General features: G+C 39.0%; 1 protein-coding gene across 2 annotated transcripts in view; it reads right to left on the reverse strand.

The window, feature by feature from the left end:
* Window positions 1-19,966, reverse strand: part of ARFGEF1 (ARF guanine nucleotide exchange factor 1) — a 90,798-nt gene that overhangs the window by 60,220 nt on the left and 10,612 nt on the right. For both annotated transcript variants that reach the window (XM_082754054.1, XM_082754055.1), the window contains exon 2: window positions 798-828. In XM_082754054.1, coding sequence (XP_082610180.1) covers window positions 798-828 — 31 coding nt within the window. The remainder of the gene's footprint in view (window positions 1-797; window positions 829-19,966) is intronic.

Consider the following 19,966-nt stretch of genomic DNA (forward strand, 5'->3'; position numbering starts at 1 on the left):
CCCGGGCAGAATGCAGGCCCCCAAACGGCATTCAACTGCTTAAGCTGTAAGACAACTTTCACCATCAGTCTCATCCACTGAGCTGGTTCTTTCAATAAGTAGGTACCACAGCACTGCCCTGACTGCCCTGATGATTAATAATGTACACTGAATGATGAAGAAGATCCTGTGGAATGTTTAATTTCAACACTAATAATGTTGAAAGTCTACCAATATTTAAAAACTTACTTGCTGATAGGGGAAGGGTGCTGAATGCCAGTTTTTGCTTCTGCCATCACTTCTGGACGAACTGACTGCAGGAACCTACACCTATTCCCTAACAAGATCTCTTCCAATTACTCTAGTCTTCTCTACCTGTTCCCACTTTCTCTCCTCAGCCTCCCACCTCTTGCTCGCTCACAGTTTATGTCCTTTATTTGCATTCCAGGCCTTCACCTTCCTCTAAACCCCTTTCAAATCATTTTAAACTCAGGCCCCTCCACCACTGCCTTCCCTTCTGCGCTTCCCACAAAGTCCTTTTCTAATCCTGACCCTTCCTCTACCCTCCCCAGCCAGCTGATTGCAGCCCATTCCTTCCCTCTAAGCCATCTCCTGCCTGTACTCCCAGGTCCTGTGCCTTGCATCCCAACAGCCAGTAACAAAAGCTGCACTTTTAGCACATTTCCAGATATCACCAACCTTACAAATAATGTTGAGAATGCTTTTCAGAGTGAGCCATGTTCACAGTTCAGAATAAGCATGGTACACATTTCAAGAAGGTAAAGCGCGATCGCTCAATATGATGAACTATCACATACCTTTGTTTTTCTGTTTCAGCCTTTATTTCCTCTGTAAAATGAAACAAAGGCAGAGTTACAGAAATGGAATCATAACCACAAACACAAAATGAAATAACGTAAAGTGATTGGAAAGCAAAACTATTTAGGCAATCATCTGAAAACAGGATTAGTTTACAACAGTACATACAAGGTTACAAGCAGTTTTGTGCAGGTTTCTACTGTTCAATTGCACACATTGCAAACTATATAGAAACTACTTTACAGATCTATATTACAAACTTAACATTTAAGCTTGCATCCAGTCATGTCAGCTGAACACCACGTCCCCAGAATGTTTCTGCAAACATATTTAGATTAATAGGCCTCCGTAATTCCCTCCCCCCTTTTCACAGTTCAGGTATTTTAAAATGAGGAAAACTTGAATATTGAAACTATTCATCTACATGATATACCACTTGTTAAACCTGGATTTTTACAGACGATAAAGAAACCACCACTGCTGGTTCATACTTAAAGCCCTTCATGACTAATAATTGTCTTTGGTTTTAAACACCTGTAGACACCGAATAACTGGATCTGGGAGAGTGTCTGAAGCACCTCTATTTCATACTGTGTTATAATGAATTAAACAAGAAGACTAATAGCTCAATGCTACTGACAAGACTTTTTAAGCACCTTTCTACAATATGTTTTAAAAGTAGTTTAAAAATGCTGAAACTGACTTTAGGAAACATCTTCCATTTCAAGAGTACTTGTGTTTGCATTCTCTGTTTACTAAAACACATGAATCATATGAAGAAAGTCTACAAAGACTAGGATTTCCAATGTTGTAGGAATACATTCTTAAAACAAAATCTACAAGATCAAGTATGACTATGTGTGTGTATATATATATATACATATATATATGTATATTCTAAAAATGATCTCAGGAAATCCGTTCTAACATCAAATGCTTCTCAAACACGCAACACCACAATCAACTAAAACAAACACTTCACACAGATTTTTGTTTATACCTTTTGAACTAGTGGCATGGATTGATTCTAACAACAAAAAAAAAGTATTAAATACTTCGAACTCAGCTCCCATATAGCAAAAGCACACTACGTGTACAGTCACTTGTTTACCATTTTACACAGGCTCCTAAGTTTGATTGTTCACCACAGATCACTAGCACCAACTATGCTTACCAACAGACTTGCTCAATGTAAAGAAAGTGAACATAACCCGTGGACATGAACCCAAAATCTAAGCATTATTTTTGATGTGACTGGTATTGCTTAGCCCCAGCAACACCGAGTGGTTAGCAAGCCAGTGGTTTAGCTGAGAAATTCTAGTCTGGATGTGGTTCAAATCCATGTTATCCAGGACCAGGAAAAAAATTCAAGTAATTCCATATTGCAGATATCTAATATTCCTCAACAAGTAACAATCATAAATGGAAGAAAAAATCCACAGTCAAAGTTTCAGGAAAGTATGCCTTCCTACCAGTCTATGAAGCTTCATCTGCTTACACACTTGAAGATAAACTCCTGACCAACAGAAAGAAGCCCTCTTCTTCCCTTCCAGTGTCTTTGCATCTTTATTTTACCTTCTGCCTCAGCATTCACACCCAGAAGTGATGCTCTGTGAAGTCTGTCCAACAAACTGCACTGCCAACCCAAAGGTACAACTGCAGAATGGCTTCCAAGGTCAAAGTGTCCAACTAAAGTGGCAAAACCGAGCAGATTCTTGCCCAATACCTTATTATTCAGAGCACAAAATGAAACAGTGCACAACAGAAACTAATGGTATCTTAATGATCTGCTTAGACAGTAATCCTAATAATGCCAGCAAAATATTAACAGTTTCTGGCTGTAAAATAACACACGGTATTAGTGTCATTGAACAGTAGGGGACAGACATTTAACACTGAAGTAGAAATTCAAGTACTGAACTTGAATTAATTTGAGCACACAGAAGACTTAACAGCACCACTCTTTTAAAACCTCATATTTATTTATTTTTTTTTTAAGATTAAGCTCACATTGAAAACAACACAAAAATTTAGAAGCTTTAGAAGAAGGTGATCTGGAGTGGTCAGCATGAATTCATGAGGAGGACCCATGCCTGATCATCACCTTCTATGATGAAACGACAGGTGAAGGGAGAGTGGTGGATATTGTCTGCTTACGCTTTGGTAAGGCTTTCAACACTGTCTCCTGTAAGATTCTCATAGAGCAGCCGATGAAGTTTGGGCTGGCTGAGCAGACAGTGAGGCGCACTGAAACCCGGCTGAACAGCAAGGCCCACCAGGCACACAGCCTGCTTGCAGGCCAGACACCAGCAGTGCACCCCAAGGGATGGACCAGGTCTGCTCCTGTTCAACACCCTCATTAATGCTCTGGATGAGGGGGCAGAGTGCGCCCTCAGCAAGGCTGCTGATGACACAAACTGGGGGGAGCGGTGGACATGCCAGAGGACGTGCTGCCATCCAGAGGAACCCCACCAGCCGGGACAAATGGGCCAACGAGAGCCTCATGAAGGAACACAAGGAGAAGTGCAAAGTCCCGCACGTGGGGAGGAATGGCCCCAGCCACCCGGCTGCAAAGAGAAGGCCCTGGGGGTCCTGGTGGCACCAAGCTGAACACCAGGTGGTGGTGGGTCTGTGCCACACAAGAAGCCTGGGCTGCGTCACGCCAAGTCCCGTCAGCAGGACAAGGGAGATGGTTCTTCCCCTCTGCTCAGCACTGGGGAGGCCACACCTGGCGAACTGTGTCCAGGTCTGGGCTCCCCAGTACGGGAGAGATGTGGAGCTACTGGAGAGAGGCCAGCAGAGGGCCTCAAAGATGTGAAGGGCCCGGGGCACCTCTCCTGGGAGGAGAGGCTGACACTGGGACTGCTCAGCCTGGAGAAGGGGAGCCTCAGGGGGGATCTCCTCAATGTACACAAAAACAGATTAAATTTCAGATTACAATTTTATCATATTTTAATAATCTGAAACAAACACAATAGTTTATGCAACAGTTTTACTTCAGGTCACTCAGGTACAAGAGTCAACTAGTCTTTATTGATAACACAAATATTTATGTATTTGCAAGTTACTTATGTATTTGCTAGTGGAAGCCAACTAATCTATAATAAGAATCAATTCAAATTTGTACTATAAACAAAGAACCAAGCCAGACACACAGAAAATTTTAGAGAAAGCAAAAAAAAAAACAAAAAAAAAAAACTGAAGATGGAAAATGAGTATTAGTATTCTTCCATGCATCAAATGGCAGTAGTAAAACCCTTCTTAAATAAGAAAAGCAAAAACTCATGATCTTCTCTAGAAATTTAGTTTGGGATTTTTTTTCTCTTCTAAGAAAGGAAGCAGTTAAAAATAAAGGAGTAAAATCAAAAACCACAAAGACCGACTCCTTTAAAAAGGATAAATCAAAAAACACATAAGGAATCAAGCGTTCTTTCCTTTCCACAAACACCAGAATGCAAAGCTCTGCTTCAGCAGCTCAGCTTGCACCGTACCGTTGGCATGCTGCACCCCTTAGGCTGACTACTTGCCCTTAGGAAAGGAACAAATTATAGCTGAACTTTTCCAGTTTTCAGAATAGAAACAGTTATGATTGTTAAACAAGTGTGAAAACTGCTTACGGAAGAGAGCCAGCTCTCAGCTAAACTTGTGTGTCCCCAGCCTCTCCCTTTCCCCATGCACAATAATAGTTTTTCATTAAAAGCACATCTTAAGCGCAAATATTCTTCCTGTACTATTTAAAGCAGATGTGACAAGAGGCAAGTGTTCAGCTCCTCCAGGCAGTTTTGCAAGTTCGAAAACCTGTGTTCAACTGTTACTTAAACAAATTTCTTCCCCTAGAAGCACTGCACGAACAAAGACAGCCCCTGGCAAACAGAAACATGAAATAACATTCATGAAAAGATAGATGAGAATTAGTGGCTCCTCTTTGCACTGAGTCCTTTTATTCCTAAACTAAAAGAATGTATCAAACCCAGCAGACTTTCATCGCGGTGCTACATGGGATTATTTGAATTTAATGTCTTATTTGTAAATCATAACACTACTTGCAGACATGACTGAAATAAAAAAAAAAAAAATCCAACTGATTACAACCCTCACTGCACTGCTGATACTCTAACATATTATCACTATTATTTATTGAAATAGTGCAAGAGGTTGTCTTCACAATAGGTCACAACAATTCGTAACAGAAAACAGCAGCTTTTGCAATTGAAGGAAGTATACTACAATTAAAGGGAAACATTTCTGCAAGTGTCAATCTAATTAAATGTTACTGCTATTTCAAGCAGCATTGCATCACTCTAATGTGAAAGCACAGGTTACATAACCTTAAATAAAAACAAAGGTTCTTTACAGTAGCCAACAGCAATTCTTTCAGGAGGCTAAAAGATTTTAAATGTCTGATAAGTACATGACAAGATACCACGGCTTTTAATGAGGCAGGTATCAGACTTTGAATTCACTTTTAACCTTGAGAGTGGGGAAACCCTAATTTCCATCACTGCCTGACTGCTCCCCTCACCTCTCCGCACCAAAACACGAGTCAATCACTGTACAATTTCATAGTCATGTAATAACCATATCAAATAGGAAGCATACAGAAATTTGAGGAGCATCAGCAGAAAAACAGATTACAATGAAGAAAACTAACAATTCTTAATGCTAGCTAAATAATCTACTAATGGCAGATGAACCAAAACACCGAGATATTTTTTGTAATGTAAAAAAGTACTCCTCTCCCTCCCCCCCAAAAAAAAAAAAACACAACAAACAACAACAAAAACACCTACAGATGATCTAGAAAAGAGAGAGGAGCCAACTGTGAAAACATTGTCTGCTTCCTTGTTTTGCTCTCTCCCTCTCCAAAGCATACACACAAAACCACGAAGGAGTGGAGTCAAAGGCTGGAAAACCTTATTGCCTGAGGATCACCATTCATTTTGAGAAGGAAGAGCAAGAGAAGATATAAGATGCTAGAATAAGGGAGGAAGACCATAGAAAAAGACTACAGGTTCCAGAGTCTCTGCGTTACCTGTGATAAAAATACAGAAAACACACAGTGGGTATCACAGCTCAGAATATTTTATGGCATTGAAATGAAGTGCAGTAGAAATATCAAAATAAATCCCTCCTGAAATCTCACTTTCATACACAGCTCCACAAAAAGACCTCTTTATAGAGCTGTTTCACAAAATCAATAGAATTGTGGCTTTTGCCCACAGAAAAGAGAGCTGATTAAATAGATGCATTATTCTGCAGTGTCTTGCAATGGTATACATCAAATATGCCACAATGCAGGTAAAGTGTGTAGTGCAAGTTTCAACATAATGTTCCATTTCATTTACACTTAGACTATCACCACTGGTTGAAAACTGTTGTTGAACTGTTTGAAAAGACCTAAGAACTTAGATTATTGTATATTATTATAATATATATTATTCCGTTCTCATCACTCCAACTTCACTATTTCAGCATGTGATAATTTTTAGTGCCCTCTTCAGAGTGTTAATAGTTCCTACTAAAAATCCAAACCAAACCAAACCACCCCAACCACCTAGTTTCTCGTTTTCTCCCTTTAATGCCCTGTAATCAGTTAATCTCATCAACAACTATGTCTGTAATGACAACTGGTAACACCTAAGCACCAAGGTCAGAATGGGCCAAGTAGGTCAAGCAGGTGCTGTGGGCCATCCTAACCTGTCTATAAGGCTGATCAAACTCCAACTTAGAACTAATCAACTGTTTGCCCCACAGATTTGGCACAATGGATGATTTACACCTTGGCTATACAGAAGGATCGAAGCTCTTCTCCAATTCCCATCTGAAATTCAGTTATGACCGGGCTGTTCTCTGGGTTCCTGTGCCTCAGTTCTCCGACATCTCAAATGGACCCCTCTCCTCCAGGTTATCTTGAAGTTCCACGTTTCTATATAAAACTAGTTCTGTATTTCTTTCTTCATTCTGCATACCTCAATATGCTGTATTTTCTCCTTCAGTATCATGTAAAATTTAAATATTCTACAGTTGTATTTTGGCAGAGGTCATGGATGGTCATTGTTAGCCCTGGGAGCTTATGAACCTTGCTATTTGGAAAAGAGCAAACTATTTACTGTAAAATTGGAAAGTACATCGCAAGTTCATTACACAGTACGATGGCAGAAAAAAACACATACACTTAGAAGCATTTAATACATTTCTCACACATTTTTCCATTCTCACATCAGACTTCTCACATCAAAAACAAAAGGACATGCTATGTTTCTGCAACTCCATATTCCAAACAAGTGATTTTGCCAGCCAAAGAAGCACATGTGTAAGTCAATTCTAAAAAGATTTGTACATCTGAAGACAAATAGTTAGAGTAAACAGCAGAATTCAAGCTTATTTACCTAACTGAAAGTCACCTGGAACAGGAAACATCCTGTATTTCCACTGGAGGAAAAACTGTTGGCTCATAAAAAATCACACCCTGAATTTACACACCTGTTCCTATGCTCACTGGGGCAAGGTAGAAGTAGCTTTGCTTCCACTTAGCATTGAAAAAAATTGGAATTTCCAACTCTTCTTAATGCCAAAAGCGTGTGGAAATTACTGAAATTCATAACCCTATTACAACTGGAAAAAAAAAAAGCTATTAACATAATGAACTGATGATAGTGGGTAGTGGCATTTTAAAGAATTGTAACCATCCTGAGTAATCAGAAGATAGAGCTCGCCAAAGCAGTGCTGAATGCAATCCTCTAAAGAAACAAGTCAATGTTTGGAGTTCATATTACTTATGCCATAGAACATTAACATGAGAAGAAAGCAATTTGAATTCATTTATTTCGAGTCAAAGCACGTGAATGAGATCCAAGGAATGTGCAGCAAAGAGAAATTTAAATTATATTAATATCTGCATTAAAAAAAGCTATTAAAATATTAAAGGCTTCGCTTGAATTGACTTGGCTTGCTTCCTTCTATGCAGGTATTAGTGATTGTCTCCAATGTCATGCAAAACATTGTGGAAATTGAGGATTACGAAACCCACATATTTTTTTTTAATCATTAATAATACTGAAATTGTCCTTCATGTCTGGGTATATGGAAGCCCTCAACGACCAAGCAGTCTAAAGGTACACATCAATATGAAAGCACAAGATAAAGTTAGCTAGACTGTAAATAATAAAAAAGTATAAAATTGTATTTGTAGACAACTTTAATGAATGACATCCCAACTATGTAATATGATTACAATATACATGGTGATAGTAGTTAAAGAAATTTTACCAAGTTTCAACTCACAGAAGATGTATAAACATAACGGGAGTGAAGAAATTTCCCCCTCAACCTCTCCCTCAAAGAGAAAAAAATCCGAGCAGCCCATACTGAATGTTCTTTCTTTCAAAAGAGGATGTTAGAATATATTTCTAGATATACATCCAAAATGTGTTTCTTTTCTTGATATCTGCTACTCAGTTATTTCAAGCAGTATCAAAAAAAATAATTCTCTGACCTATTCAGCTAAAGTAAGGAAGCATTAACTCCTGAAAGTCAACAATAGACTTCAGAAAAAAATAAATAAAAAGTAATTAGGACTGAGAAGTCCAGACAATAGAACAAGAGAAACACCCAGCCACTTTTAACTCAAGATCCCTTGCATTTGGACAATGATGACTCGCGGATGATCTCCATGGGACATTTCTGCCAAGTTAGTAGGTCTGAGATAAAACAGAGAGCACGGGTAAAGGTATGTGTAGCAAATCTGGCACTTGTTCTTACCTAAACATTGTTCCTAACATTTAACCCCCCTCCAGGTCTTTCAAATAGCTGAGGATTTGCTAAGAGATGAACCATGTCAAGCACAGACAGCACAAAAGTCTTCTTCAGGCTTCCAGCTCACCACTTTTCTTGCTCTGACAGTCTCTGACTAACTCCCTACCTCTGAACTACTCCAGTTCCAACATGTTTTCTTGCACTGACAATGTATGGAGAGTAGTAATTGGCATACAGATTATGTTATTTTCCTCTCCCATTTCTTTTTTAATTGTATAGGCATACTAGACTTCCAGTAGCTTTTAATAATTCTCTTCCAGTAACTTTTAATAGATCTATCTGCAGTGTTAATTTCTTTCAGTGTATGTAAATAGCAAACAAAAAGTGAAAGCTTTATAAAAAGATTCACTGAGACCCCAAATTACCATAAGATAATTAAACAGTTTAATACAACACTGTTGTTCTCGCTGATGATCAAATTGAGTTGACCTCCCTAAAACTGGCAGAAGTGTATGCAAATTCATTATAGGAAGATAGTACCAAAATTATCTGTATTTTAGCCTCTACAAGAGATGGTTATTCACTATGAAAGTTGAGGTTTTTTCCTTTAAATGGGATTCCCAAGATACACGCCATGGCAATTTGTCCTCCTGTAAGCCCTACAGCTTTCCCTATCACACCTTCCAAAACGCAGACATCTCCTCCCTTCCCCCAAATCCTCCGAAACACAGAGACTATGCAATGGCCAAAAGTCCTATTTTGGGGGTCCACAAAGAGGCTGATAGCAGCACTGGACCTTTAGGGGTGCAGTTTTTGTTGTTTTAACCTAGAAAGCTAACCTTAACCTAATGAGAAACAGGAGTGGAAAGAATACAGATAGAGATACATACATAGGACCAAAGTGTGAATTTCAACTATGTGCACTCTCCCTGTTGTAGGATACCATGTGTGTTTGTTTCCCCTCAAACTCCTGAGCCCACACCTTAGCACAGACCCTCAGATTTATTTTATTTATGCATCTGCTCTTCTGACTGCTGTTATTTGTTGTGGTCCATTAACTTTCTTTCTTCTCTCCTTTGTCTCCTCGGCAAGATCACAGCTCACACGGCTACAGTACGAGGACAGAAAAGAGCAAAGCTCTGTGCAGATTTAAGCAAGTCACTGCTATGGTCTTCATCCAGCATATGATTGAGGCCATCAAACACATAATAAATAGCAAGTAGTTCTTGCATAGACTTGCAAAGCAGACGTAAGAGTACAGTTGAACACTTTACCTGCTTTCCATCACAGCTTATTACTCCAATTTCATGTTTACAGGTATGGAGGGAATAACTAAGGAAGCACCAATTAATCACACGATTTAAGAAATGCTCCAAACACCAGTTATATTTCAAGTCTGACAACTCTTGATGAAATTCAGTGTAGATCCTCCTTGTCACGCTCTTACAAAACCCCGAAACCTCGAACCAACTGAAGTACTGCAGATTATCTCGATAGGTTAGAATATAGGGAGTGGTACCCTCTGAAGTGTGTAGAGATGTAAGAATGTGTATGTGTGCACACATACATAGGAACACAAAAATGTGTACAGGTGAGGTGCTTAAACTTCAAACTGCACTAACCCTCTAAAGCAAGAGCTAATATAAGGAAGGAACATGGTGTGTTGTCATGTCCTATGCCCTATCTTCTGATCTGTTGGAGGTTTGCAGCAAGTCGCATTGAAGTATTTTTCTGCTTTCACATCTGCAACTCAAAACACAGCAACTGTGTCTGATGGTCCTTGTTGGGCTTTTCATCTGCAAAGCAATCTTCTGAACTTCATTTACAGACTGTCATTCATACAGACAGCACCAAGCTCTCAGCTCCATTGCTCATGATAGAGTTATCATTTGGGAACATGCAACTGAAGCAAATTCAGAAACTCGACCTGTCTCGATGCAGCCAACCTCACTACCTACTCCTTCGGGTCATTACGTACGACATTTTCAAACAGAGCATCACTGGCAAATCTCTTCAAAAGAAGAAGCTACTCTACTGGCCTCTTTCTGCTTAAAATTAATTCAGAATAGTTCAATCCAGGGTGTTTCAGGACTAGGTTTTCTGTAATAACCTTTCTACTTGCTAAGCCCCAAGTCTAAAATAGTGTCAACTCAAGTTGCTTCACTCTTCTTCACAGGGAAGGGGGACACAGATGTAGGTCACACATTGCCAAGAATAACTGAATTGCGCTCACTAGCATTTCTAGTATGTGGCAGAAAAGCTCATTTTCTGTAGCAGCAAATCCCTCTGCTTCCCTCCAGTAATTTATGAGTCCCCATCTTTTCTTAAATACACAGGAAACTCCCAGCAGTATCCAAACTTGGGTCTTCACTCCTCAAAGAAATTTCTTAGATCAAAATCAAAGCATGGAAGCAGATTTTATTTACATCTTTGAAACACAGTTAAGAGGATAGCAACAGATCTTTATTTTATCAAACAGCACACACCTTTAAACTACACCTTGTTCCAGCCCTTTGTGGTATCTCTTCCCACTACCCCCCGACCCTGGTTTCACATTCAGAACTGGCAGCACAAGCTGCTCAAAAGATGGGTTAATATGCAAGCAATTTGCTTTCTTACCAAATCCAGGCACCTAACGAGATTATAGAAAAGATCTTGCTGAGAGGCTCGGTTTCCCAATATGCTTTACCCAATCCAACAGAGGGTGACCACTGAAGAAGGCGGTTCCTCCTAACTGCGTGCTCCTTACACAATCGCTGCCAAGGCACGAGGCTTAAATAGCTTGGTAATTTGGGTTTTCATTGGGTCTTCTTTCTCACATACTACGTTAAGGTTCTTGTGAGGTGTGTAAGTCCTCATTCCGGAGGCTTCTGCCCCAGCACACAAACACAGCAACAGCTATCCAAAAAAAGAAGCCAGTAGCACAGCATTTTGAAAACAGTCCCCTCAGATATTTTGATTTTTTAAAATATTTTTTTCCCTCCTTAAACTAAACAACATATTGTGTAGATGGATGAATCAAAACACTACACAGGCCAAGCAAAGACTTCTCAGAAAAAAAATTTTAAGAATATTGTTCAGTGCATCAAATGGCACAAACCTTTTTGCTGCTTTATGTAACATGACCTTCCTCATCACTGCAGCAGCTGTAATACGGCAGTACGATTCTGTGCATGTTTACACAGAGCCCTTACCAGTTGAAAAGCAAAACAGTTAATCTGTATTATGAAAGTAAAAGATGAAGTTTTAAACTTGAAGTTCAACTTTTATTTATTTATTTATTTATTTTATTTATTTATTAAACTTGGATCTGTTCCTTCAGCTGGTTTTACCATGTGTCTGAAGGTAAAAACACAAGAGAAAACAAGTGCTTTAGCCAGGATTGCTGCTACTGATGGGGAAATATGGGGTGTTAATTATAACAGAAATCACAGAAAGAACAGAAAACTAAATTCAACGTGGAAACATGGAAATGTGTGCCGAGGGAGGTAATTTATTTCTTTACTATGGAATATGGGAGGACAAAATACTGCAGAGATACAACCAAATTAAGACAGTCCCCTAGAAAAGTCTGACGAAAGGATATACTACAATTAGACTGGAGTAACTGTAATTTAAAGAAAGCACAATTCTACTGAGTGTAATAGCATACATTACACTGATTAGAGTATGAGAATTTGGTTACCATCTCTCTTACCTAGTACCAAGTTGCTGACCTAGGAACACCACTGGAAGTCTTCTGAGACAAATAAGCAGCTTTTCTGCCTTAATAATTGATTTGACTTTTCAAATACCCTTGCCAAGAATCATAAGTGCTGTCTAACTAACCCATAACAAGTTAAGAGAAACTAATTAAGAATTACAACTTCTATAAAATTGGAATTATAAATCAACATAATTATGTCTTCAATGAAATGAAACTTAGGGCAGACGTTATATCCACATCTTCTCAACGCAACATTATAAAGCACTCTGTGTGTATGAGGCTCATGGAAATACCTAACTCCACTAGAAAGACTTCATCTACTCACAAAATTAGGTTTCAAATTTGAGGAGAAAAAAAAAAAAGAAAAAAACAAGCCTTAGGCCGTGACAGAACTTAATGGTTTATAATACTGCATAATTGTTCTAGGTTTCGCTAGAGTTGTTTGTACACTTAAAAATGACAGTATAGGGAAAAAAAAATGCTCATCTGATTCAACTGATGTGATGCATTAGTTCCTCAATGTATTTATCAATGGAAAAACAGAGAAATTACTCAAAAACATCTAGTCCTCTATCGATTTTCTCAGCACTTCATCTGTGTGAAGATTTTCTTTCAGTCAGCAGAAGTCCAGCTTGTGCCACGTTTAAGAGCAGGACTGCAGACACTCTCTGAACACTGCCTCAAAGCCAGCAGGAAACCTAAGAGGTCCTGCTAAGCAGTACCTCTGCTGTTCACCATTGTGCAACGTTCGCCTGGTTCTAGAGGAGATGAATCACAACTCTTCATGTGCCACAATAGCTTGATACGTTGCCCTCATGATGTTCAGAGAAATCGAAATCCCTCAGTTTTTCTGATTCATCTTTTAAGAAATTAATTTGGATCTAGGTCTTTATACTTTCCTTCGTGCACTGAATATAATATAGCTACTTCACAGTAAAAAGAAGTTTCAGGCTATACATCCCTCCAAAATTCGAGTGCAGGTATATATATATATACACACAATTTCACACATACACACCTCTTTATTTAATGCATGCTTTTTGCTCCCTAATCTAATCTACAGCTTGGAGAGGAAATTTTAATGCAGCAGAGCACAAGATAAACCACAAACATTTAACTAATAGTTTGATTCAGAAGATAGACCAGGGCTGAAACTGCAGTCAGAAGATATATTTCTAGCCTCTTCCACTGTTTATCAGGCATCCTGATAAACTTCTTATGAAAAATATGCCTATCTACTCAAAACCAACATATACTTTTTTTTTTTTTTATTTTCGAAGTTAAAACTGAAATTTGTAAGGGCAGGCAAATATACAAATTGTTTATATGGTATTCCTGGTGAAAGCTATCAGAAACATAGCACAATTTCTTGCACAGAAAGAGAGCTTATGGTAATCCACATTGTCCCTCCTTATGTCAGGCCAGACCTTTTTTCTCCCTTAATACAGTAGGCTATTTTCCCTCATTTTTAAGATCAAAAACTGAAGCACATCCCTCACACTTTGCTTTGAATAACATGAGTTTCTGCCAGAATACAAACATGAGAAACAGAAACAAATTTTGCAGAAGTAAAATTACATTAAAAATAGGGGAAAACATTTTCAATCCCATCACTTCTGTCTGTCTGAAAACCGTGTCTGAAATCAAACATACACAGAACAGAAGCTTCCGAATCCATCCTTCATCTGAAGGGACACAATGAGCTGCTTCTTTCTGAAGATCATCTTTAAGTCTGACCTTTTAAGCTCAAAGGAGGCAAACACGAGCAGCTTGACTCAAAAAAAAAAAAAAAAAAAAACAACAGAGACTCGATAGTAAGAAATTACCTCACCCATGTGTAATATAATTGCTGGTGTCTTCTGTTGTATACATCCCCATGAGAGAGAAATTTTTGCATAGGCTGATGTGCTGCTGCCACTTTCCTACCTTTTTGTAATAGGCTGCCCAGAGAAGTGGCAGTGCCCCACTGCAAATACACTACTGCTTGAGACAGCCCTCAATCTAATCTCAGGCCCTGCTTTCAACATAATCAACATTTTTCTGATTTTGCTCTATACCTTTCTAAAATACCTCTGTTACACAAGAACACTTCATCCGTATTCCTTTGCAGTCAAACAGTGAGATAAATAAAAGGCTCAACAGAAGCAATTCTCTTACGTATCTGAGTAACTCTTAAAATTCAATTGATATTAATATTTTTGTGTGTATTGAATGAAACATCCCAATCACTTAACAGAACCCACATCCAGAAACACAAACTATCACGGTCAAGGTAGGATCTGGTTTGATATTAAGATATTTCCATCTGTGTGCTTCCATGTATGCTGTCTAACCTCTCGTAAGGCAGGTTGTTCCAGCAATCAGCAGCCGAGAAAGCCACGTGGTGTGCTGTAGGACTTGCTGAGCCTTTCTCCAAAGGCAGCACAGAGCCAACCAGGACAGTCAGGGACATGTGGCAGACCCGATGCACACGAAGACCCCCTAACCTTCAGCATCTTACTTTTTAACTGAGTTCTGTTTCAAGAGCTTATGGTCCTGTGACAGGACCAACAACACAGGAGCAGAAGAACAAATGACAGATAACGTGCATTTAAGTCACAAAGCCAACTCCTCAGTTTTTCTTTAGCATCAGTCCCAACATTTTAACAACAACATTACGGCTGCAAATGCGGGATTTTATGCAAATACAATACTATATAAGATAAAGTCAAATATATATATAAAAAAAGACCATTTCACCTATGTAGTTGGCTTATTTAAGAATAAAACTTTGTGATGAAGTATTAATTAGAAAATGAAGCTGTAGCATATTTTGCACCACTTCAGCTCTCCTTGCGTTACACAAGCATCCTGTTCTTCCTGCTTCAGATACAACACAGCTGTTTACACCTACATGCAAAGTTTCATTCCAGAATTAGTATACCTTCAGCTCATGATGCCATTCCCAGAAAAGCAGTGTTTTTACTATAATTGCATGTCATGAGACAGGAATTTTCATGCAGGAGCTTGAATACATTTAGCTAACAAAACACTCTTTCCTTTGTAGTTAAGCGTGCGTTTTAACACATAAAACAACAAAAAACTCAAAGACGATTTAGTAACAACAATTCTGAACTTTTGCTCTACCCAGCTCAAAAGCTATTTCACCACAGACTGCAGATGTAATGAGCTAAAGGAGCGTAAATTTCAAATAAGAGGCACAATGGCAACTAATTAAGCTTGCCAGCCAATGAATGTCTGATGAGCTGCATAAGCAGAGCGGTGTCGTAAGCTCTGAAAACTGGGAGAGCAAACCCAAAAACCAGAACTAACGACAGTGAACTGGATTGGCCAGAAAAATACAAGTACAGCAAATTGTTCCTAACCCCCTGACAACTAACCTGTAGTTTGCTGCCATGAGAAGCCAAGAGCATAAGCTTAAGGAAATGCGGATGATGAAAGCAGGGCAAGAATGCTGCAGCTGCCCCTCCTACCAGCACCAAGCCACCCCTGGCTCATGCTCTTCTGCACAAGGACGGTTCCTTCAGGTTTGACAACGCCTGCTAAGTTTCCCTGTAATCACTTGAGCCATTTCGACTTTGGGGATCAATGTAATTAGAAGGTGCAGGCAATAGTGTTTTTTGTTTCACTTTAAATAAGCTGACTTCTTTAAAGGTTCTCCATACCTGCATAATGAGAAATTACAATTAACCATTCTCCCTTCTTGTCTGTGTCACTTACAATCTCACAGACTTCCTCTACCTCCATCTTCCTTGCTTTTTAATGCCAGGAAGCAAGAGGCATAGTCTACTCGATACCTTCTGGAATACTTTTGATCATTCTTGTTGACCTCCTATGCATCTTTTCTAACTCCACCATCTCTTCGGCTGACAGCAGCGAGCAGAACTACGTATGGAATACATGATATCTTTATAAAGCCATTTTACAGCTTCATTTTTTTTTTCTTTCTTGTTTTCCTATTTGTCTTTTTGAAAAAGGAATCAATATTTCCACTGAATCCCTCTCAGCAACTCCAATTCTTTTTTCACCAACAGATAAAAGTCTTACTGAGAGCCTGTGCGTGCACACAATTTAGACCAGCAAACCTCCTTCCACCTCCCCTCTCCTGTGCGGATGGATTAGTTTGCATTTATCACCACTCCTGCCATTTTCTCCACATATGGATCAGTGTAACACAACTACAGGTTGCAACAGATTGATTTTGCTCCTGGAAATATTTACTTTTGTCAACCTCTGTCGCCTCACAACTCACCCCAAAACAGCACGAACCTCTACGGAGCTGTAATACCACTCAGTTGGGAAAACATCACGTTTACTCCCCAGCAGCTCAGTACCTTTAAGAGCCGTGGCTGAGCAACCTGGTTATGGTTCAGTGGATCTGAGGGTACTGTACAACTGGACTACCACGTGCTTATCTACACATTTGCTGATGCTGCCTTACAGATCCGGGATGGTAAGGTCTCCCCCATGAAGTATGTGCTGATGCTTCCTCGCCGTGGCACACGCACCATTCTGTTCTCCAGCAGCTTCATTCTTTGTTACGATTCAGATTTGCCAGTCCGAAGCTCTTGAGGTTTACCAGCTTCTTTATTCTCTAAGCACTTTTGGATTAAACTTCTAATTGGGAAAATTCTTCTAACTCATTGCTTGGAATTTCTCTGTGAGAAGCTTCCTCAGCTTCCATATACAACAAGGCAAAAAATACATGTAGATTTTGGTCTCCCTTTAAAACCTTTATATTCCTCGTATGCTTCTGTTATGTTATCATCATCTACAGGCTGTACAGACATAGGTCCATTTTTTTCTTGCTATTTATTCATACTGACTCTATCACAGGCTTTTCATAAGCTTTTATTAATAGCTGGTATACAGTTACTCTAAGCATTGACAAAGCACATGACAAAGAATCACTGTTAGCTGCTAACATTTTGCTCCCTTCCAAGTGCCCTCAATTCTTTATTACTTTTTAGAAATAAAAAGATGTGTTTTAATGTGTCGTTTTCATGACTATGAAGCTGGATTTGAGGATATTTTAGCATACACTTGAGCATGTCACGATGAGAAGGCTCACAATTACAGACCAGGTCTCCAGAAGGTACATCCTGAACCAGTTCCTGCTCGAGTGGGACTCGAGAGCTGCTTGTTCAATGTTACCTGTAACTGCAGTTTGTTTATTTACCTAATATGACTAAGCTTTCTGGAAAGTACAGCACATGAAATGTTCATACCCACATAATTAACGCTGCATAACTACAACTTTTCCATAGATAATCCCTCCACATTCCTGACCTCTTAAAATAGCATCTCATTTTAGAACCGCTGATATTCGAGGTGACCATTTTTAAAGACGTCTGGCATTCACAGGCAACTGCACATACATTTGCTTTTGACATAGTTACCTAATTATGAAAGTCTTTCTTGGGACTTCTCTGTTATTTTCTGCTTTGCATATTTGCTTCACTGGTCACAACTGAAGACTAAAATAAATGTTTTACTAATGCCTTGTACTCATTCTGGCAAGGACAGGCTGCTGCTGCAGGAGAACAAGACCATCATTATGCTCTTGGTCTTGTTTCTGGACCATTTGGCAGCATGCACAAAAGCCAGACATCTATTTTTCACAGTCCACCTCTTCATTAATACTTTGCCAGGTACCATGATCCGTCAAACATCCTCATTCGTTCTGAAAGTTTCTTTCAGGAGTAAGCACACGTGCATACCAATGATGACCCGTCCTTAATCCATACTTTAAAGAAACAGCTACCACGAGCTACTGTTATGTACACCTTCACACTTTACCCAAGGTAAGAAAAGCCATGTCCCCTCCATCAACACAAGTTATTAAATATGTGCAATAAGCATATAGACTAGGCTCATGCAATAAAACAAACCCTGGCATCTAATGATGATTATTCCAAGCCAGGCACGTGAACATACTTATCTTAAAGAAGCTGTTTATTTTGATGGGTTTCTTCAGAACCTTTTGTTTTATTTAAATAAGATCCGGAGTCAAAACTGATCAAACTGCTTTTAGATAGCGACCTGACAACAAGGGCAGTCATTTGCTGTAATGTTTTCAGTGTCTAGGAGAAGGTTTCACATACCTTTCTGTTAATGTTAAGCAACAAACAGCATGAATCGTTGAAGACTAGACACAACCTAGGACAATAAATCCTGTGCAGTGTGAATTGCTAGGAAAAGCTAGAATGAAACTGGAAGATCCCTTTGAAATATGGGAAGATCTACATTTTATTTTTAACCATTCCCGCTGTAGAGATCTCATTGAAATTTTTTGTTCTTTTAAATTGCCTTTTAAACTAGCTATTTCCAAAAGTCCCAGAATTTCTATTCTTCGTTTCAGACTGGAATGAAGTTCCACGATACCTTCAGAAATGGTCAAAATGCACAGTTCCCATTAAGTGGCCTGCTCACTTCAAAAGCAATCTACAAGTAGGAATGAAAAAAATGAGAAGCAAAACAAATGATGCTGCAAGACTTTTACTCATTTCAAGCACTGAAACTGTAAAGGTCACATGAGAGTCCATACATGAATTATGCTACTGGCACACTTCTAATTAAAAAGCATTCTGCCATTGCCCCCTCGCCATGGCTCTGAAACACATGAAAAGCATAACAGCATCTTTTCCAGAGATACAAGACAGCCATAACTTAATGATTATCTATAAACTTTGTCAAACCACATTTAAGAGGAAAAGAATATACTGAATAACAAAGAAGTGCAGACTGAAGTTTATTTTTATGTCTCTGGTATGCCTCCAAAAAAGGCCACAGCCATACCAGCTCTGTAATTTTCACTTGAGCAAAAATTCCCATTTGCAGTTGAAAGCTCAAACTTGAAATCAAAAGTCCTGATGTGAGTGAGATCTTTCAAACGAAGCTTTCAAAGCGATCATGCTATTATTAAAGATTCTGTGATTTCCTCATTACATTTTGATACAGGAAGCAGCTCAGACTAAGATGAATGAACACGAGAATTAAGAATATGAGCATGGAAGCGCCATGAAAGCTCCAGTGTTGCCCCTTTCATTCCAGCCCCATATGCATGACATTATTAATACAATGGAACCTTTACTTCCCCATCTCCTATCTCTCATTCACATCTCAAAGAAATACTTCGGAAGTCCAGGCTGCTTAAATTGAGCCAACTACTCATATGACGACTTTTCCTTCTTTTCTCAGGTTGAGATCAGAAGATGTGTGGAAGAATACTTACAAAAGGTCACCAGCACATGGTATCGTTAAGTCCATCCACGTTGTATGCTGTCTTACAGTGAAGTACTTCTTTGACCCCTGCTTACTGCAGCCATGAAGAACAACTGTTAAGGCATTCAGTTCAGTATTAACTGGGTCCAAGAGTTCATAATAAATGACTGCTACAAACTATGCTTGCATTGACTAGCACAGCTGATTTTTTAAACGTGTAGCATTTCTGTGTAACAGCAATTACCTACACTTTCTACTGCACTGAGTTTGTGTCCCTCCTACTTGTTCTTTCAAGGCTTTGTCACATGCAAGATAAAATATACTCTGTTACAAACTAGAAGAAGAATTTCCAAAATCATTGTCTTTGTTATACAAGGGCATTTGGTCTTTCTAGCTATTTGCTGTTGCAAGAATGATGGAAGTTTCCTCATATTTCAGAAACCAGAGCATAACTCAGTGGCTATTTCTAGGCAGTCTATTTGG

The sequence above is a fragment of the Aythya marila genome, assembly GCF_965140915.1.
Source record: "Aythya marila genome assembly, chromosome: 2".
In the NCBI taxonomy this organism is placed as follows: domain Eukaryota; kingdom Metazoa; phylum Chordata; class Aves; order Anseriformes; family Anatidae; genus Aythya; species Aythya marila.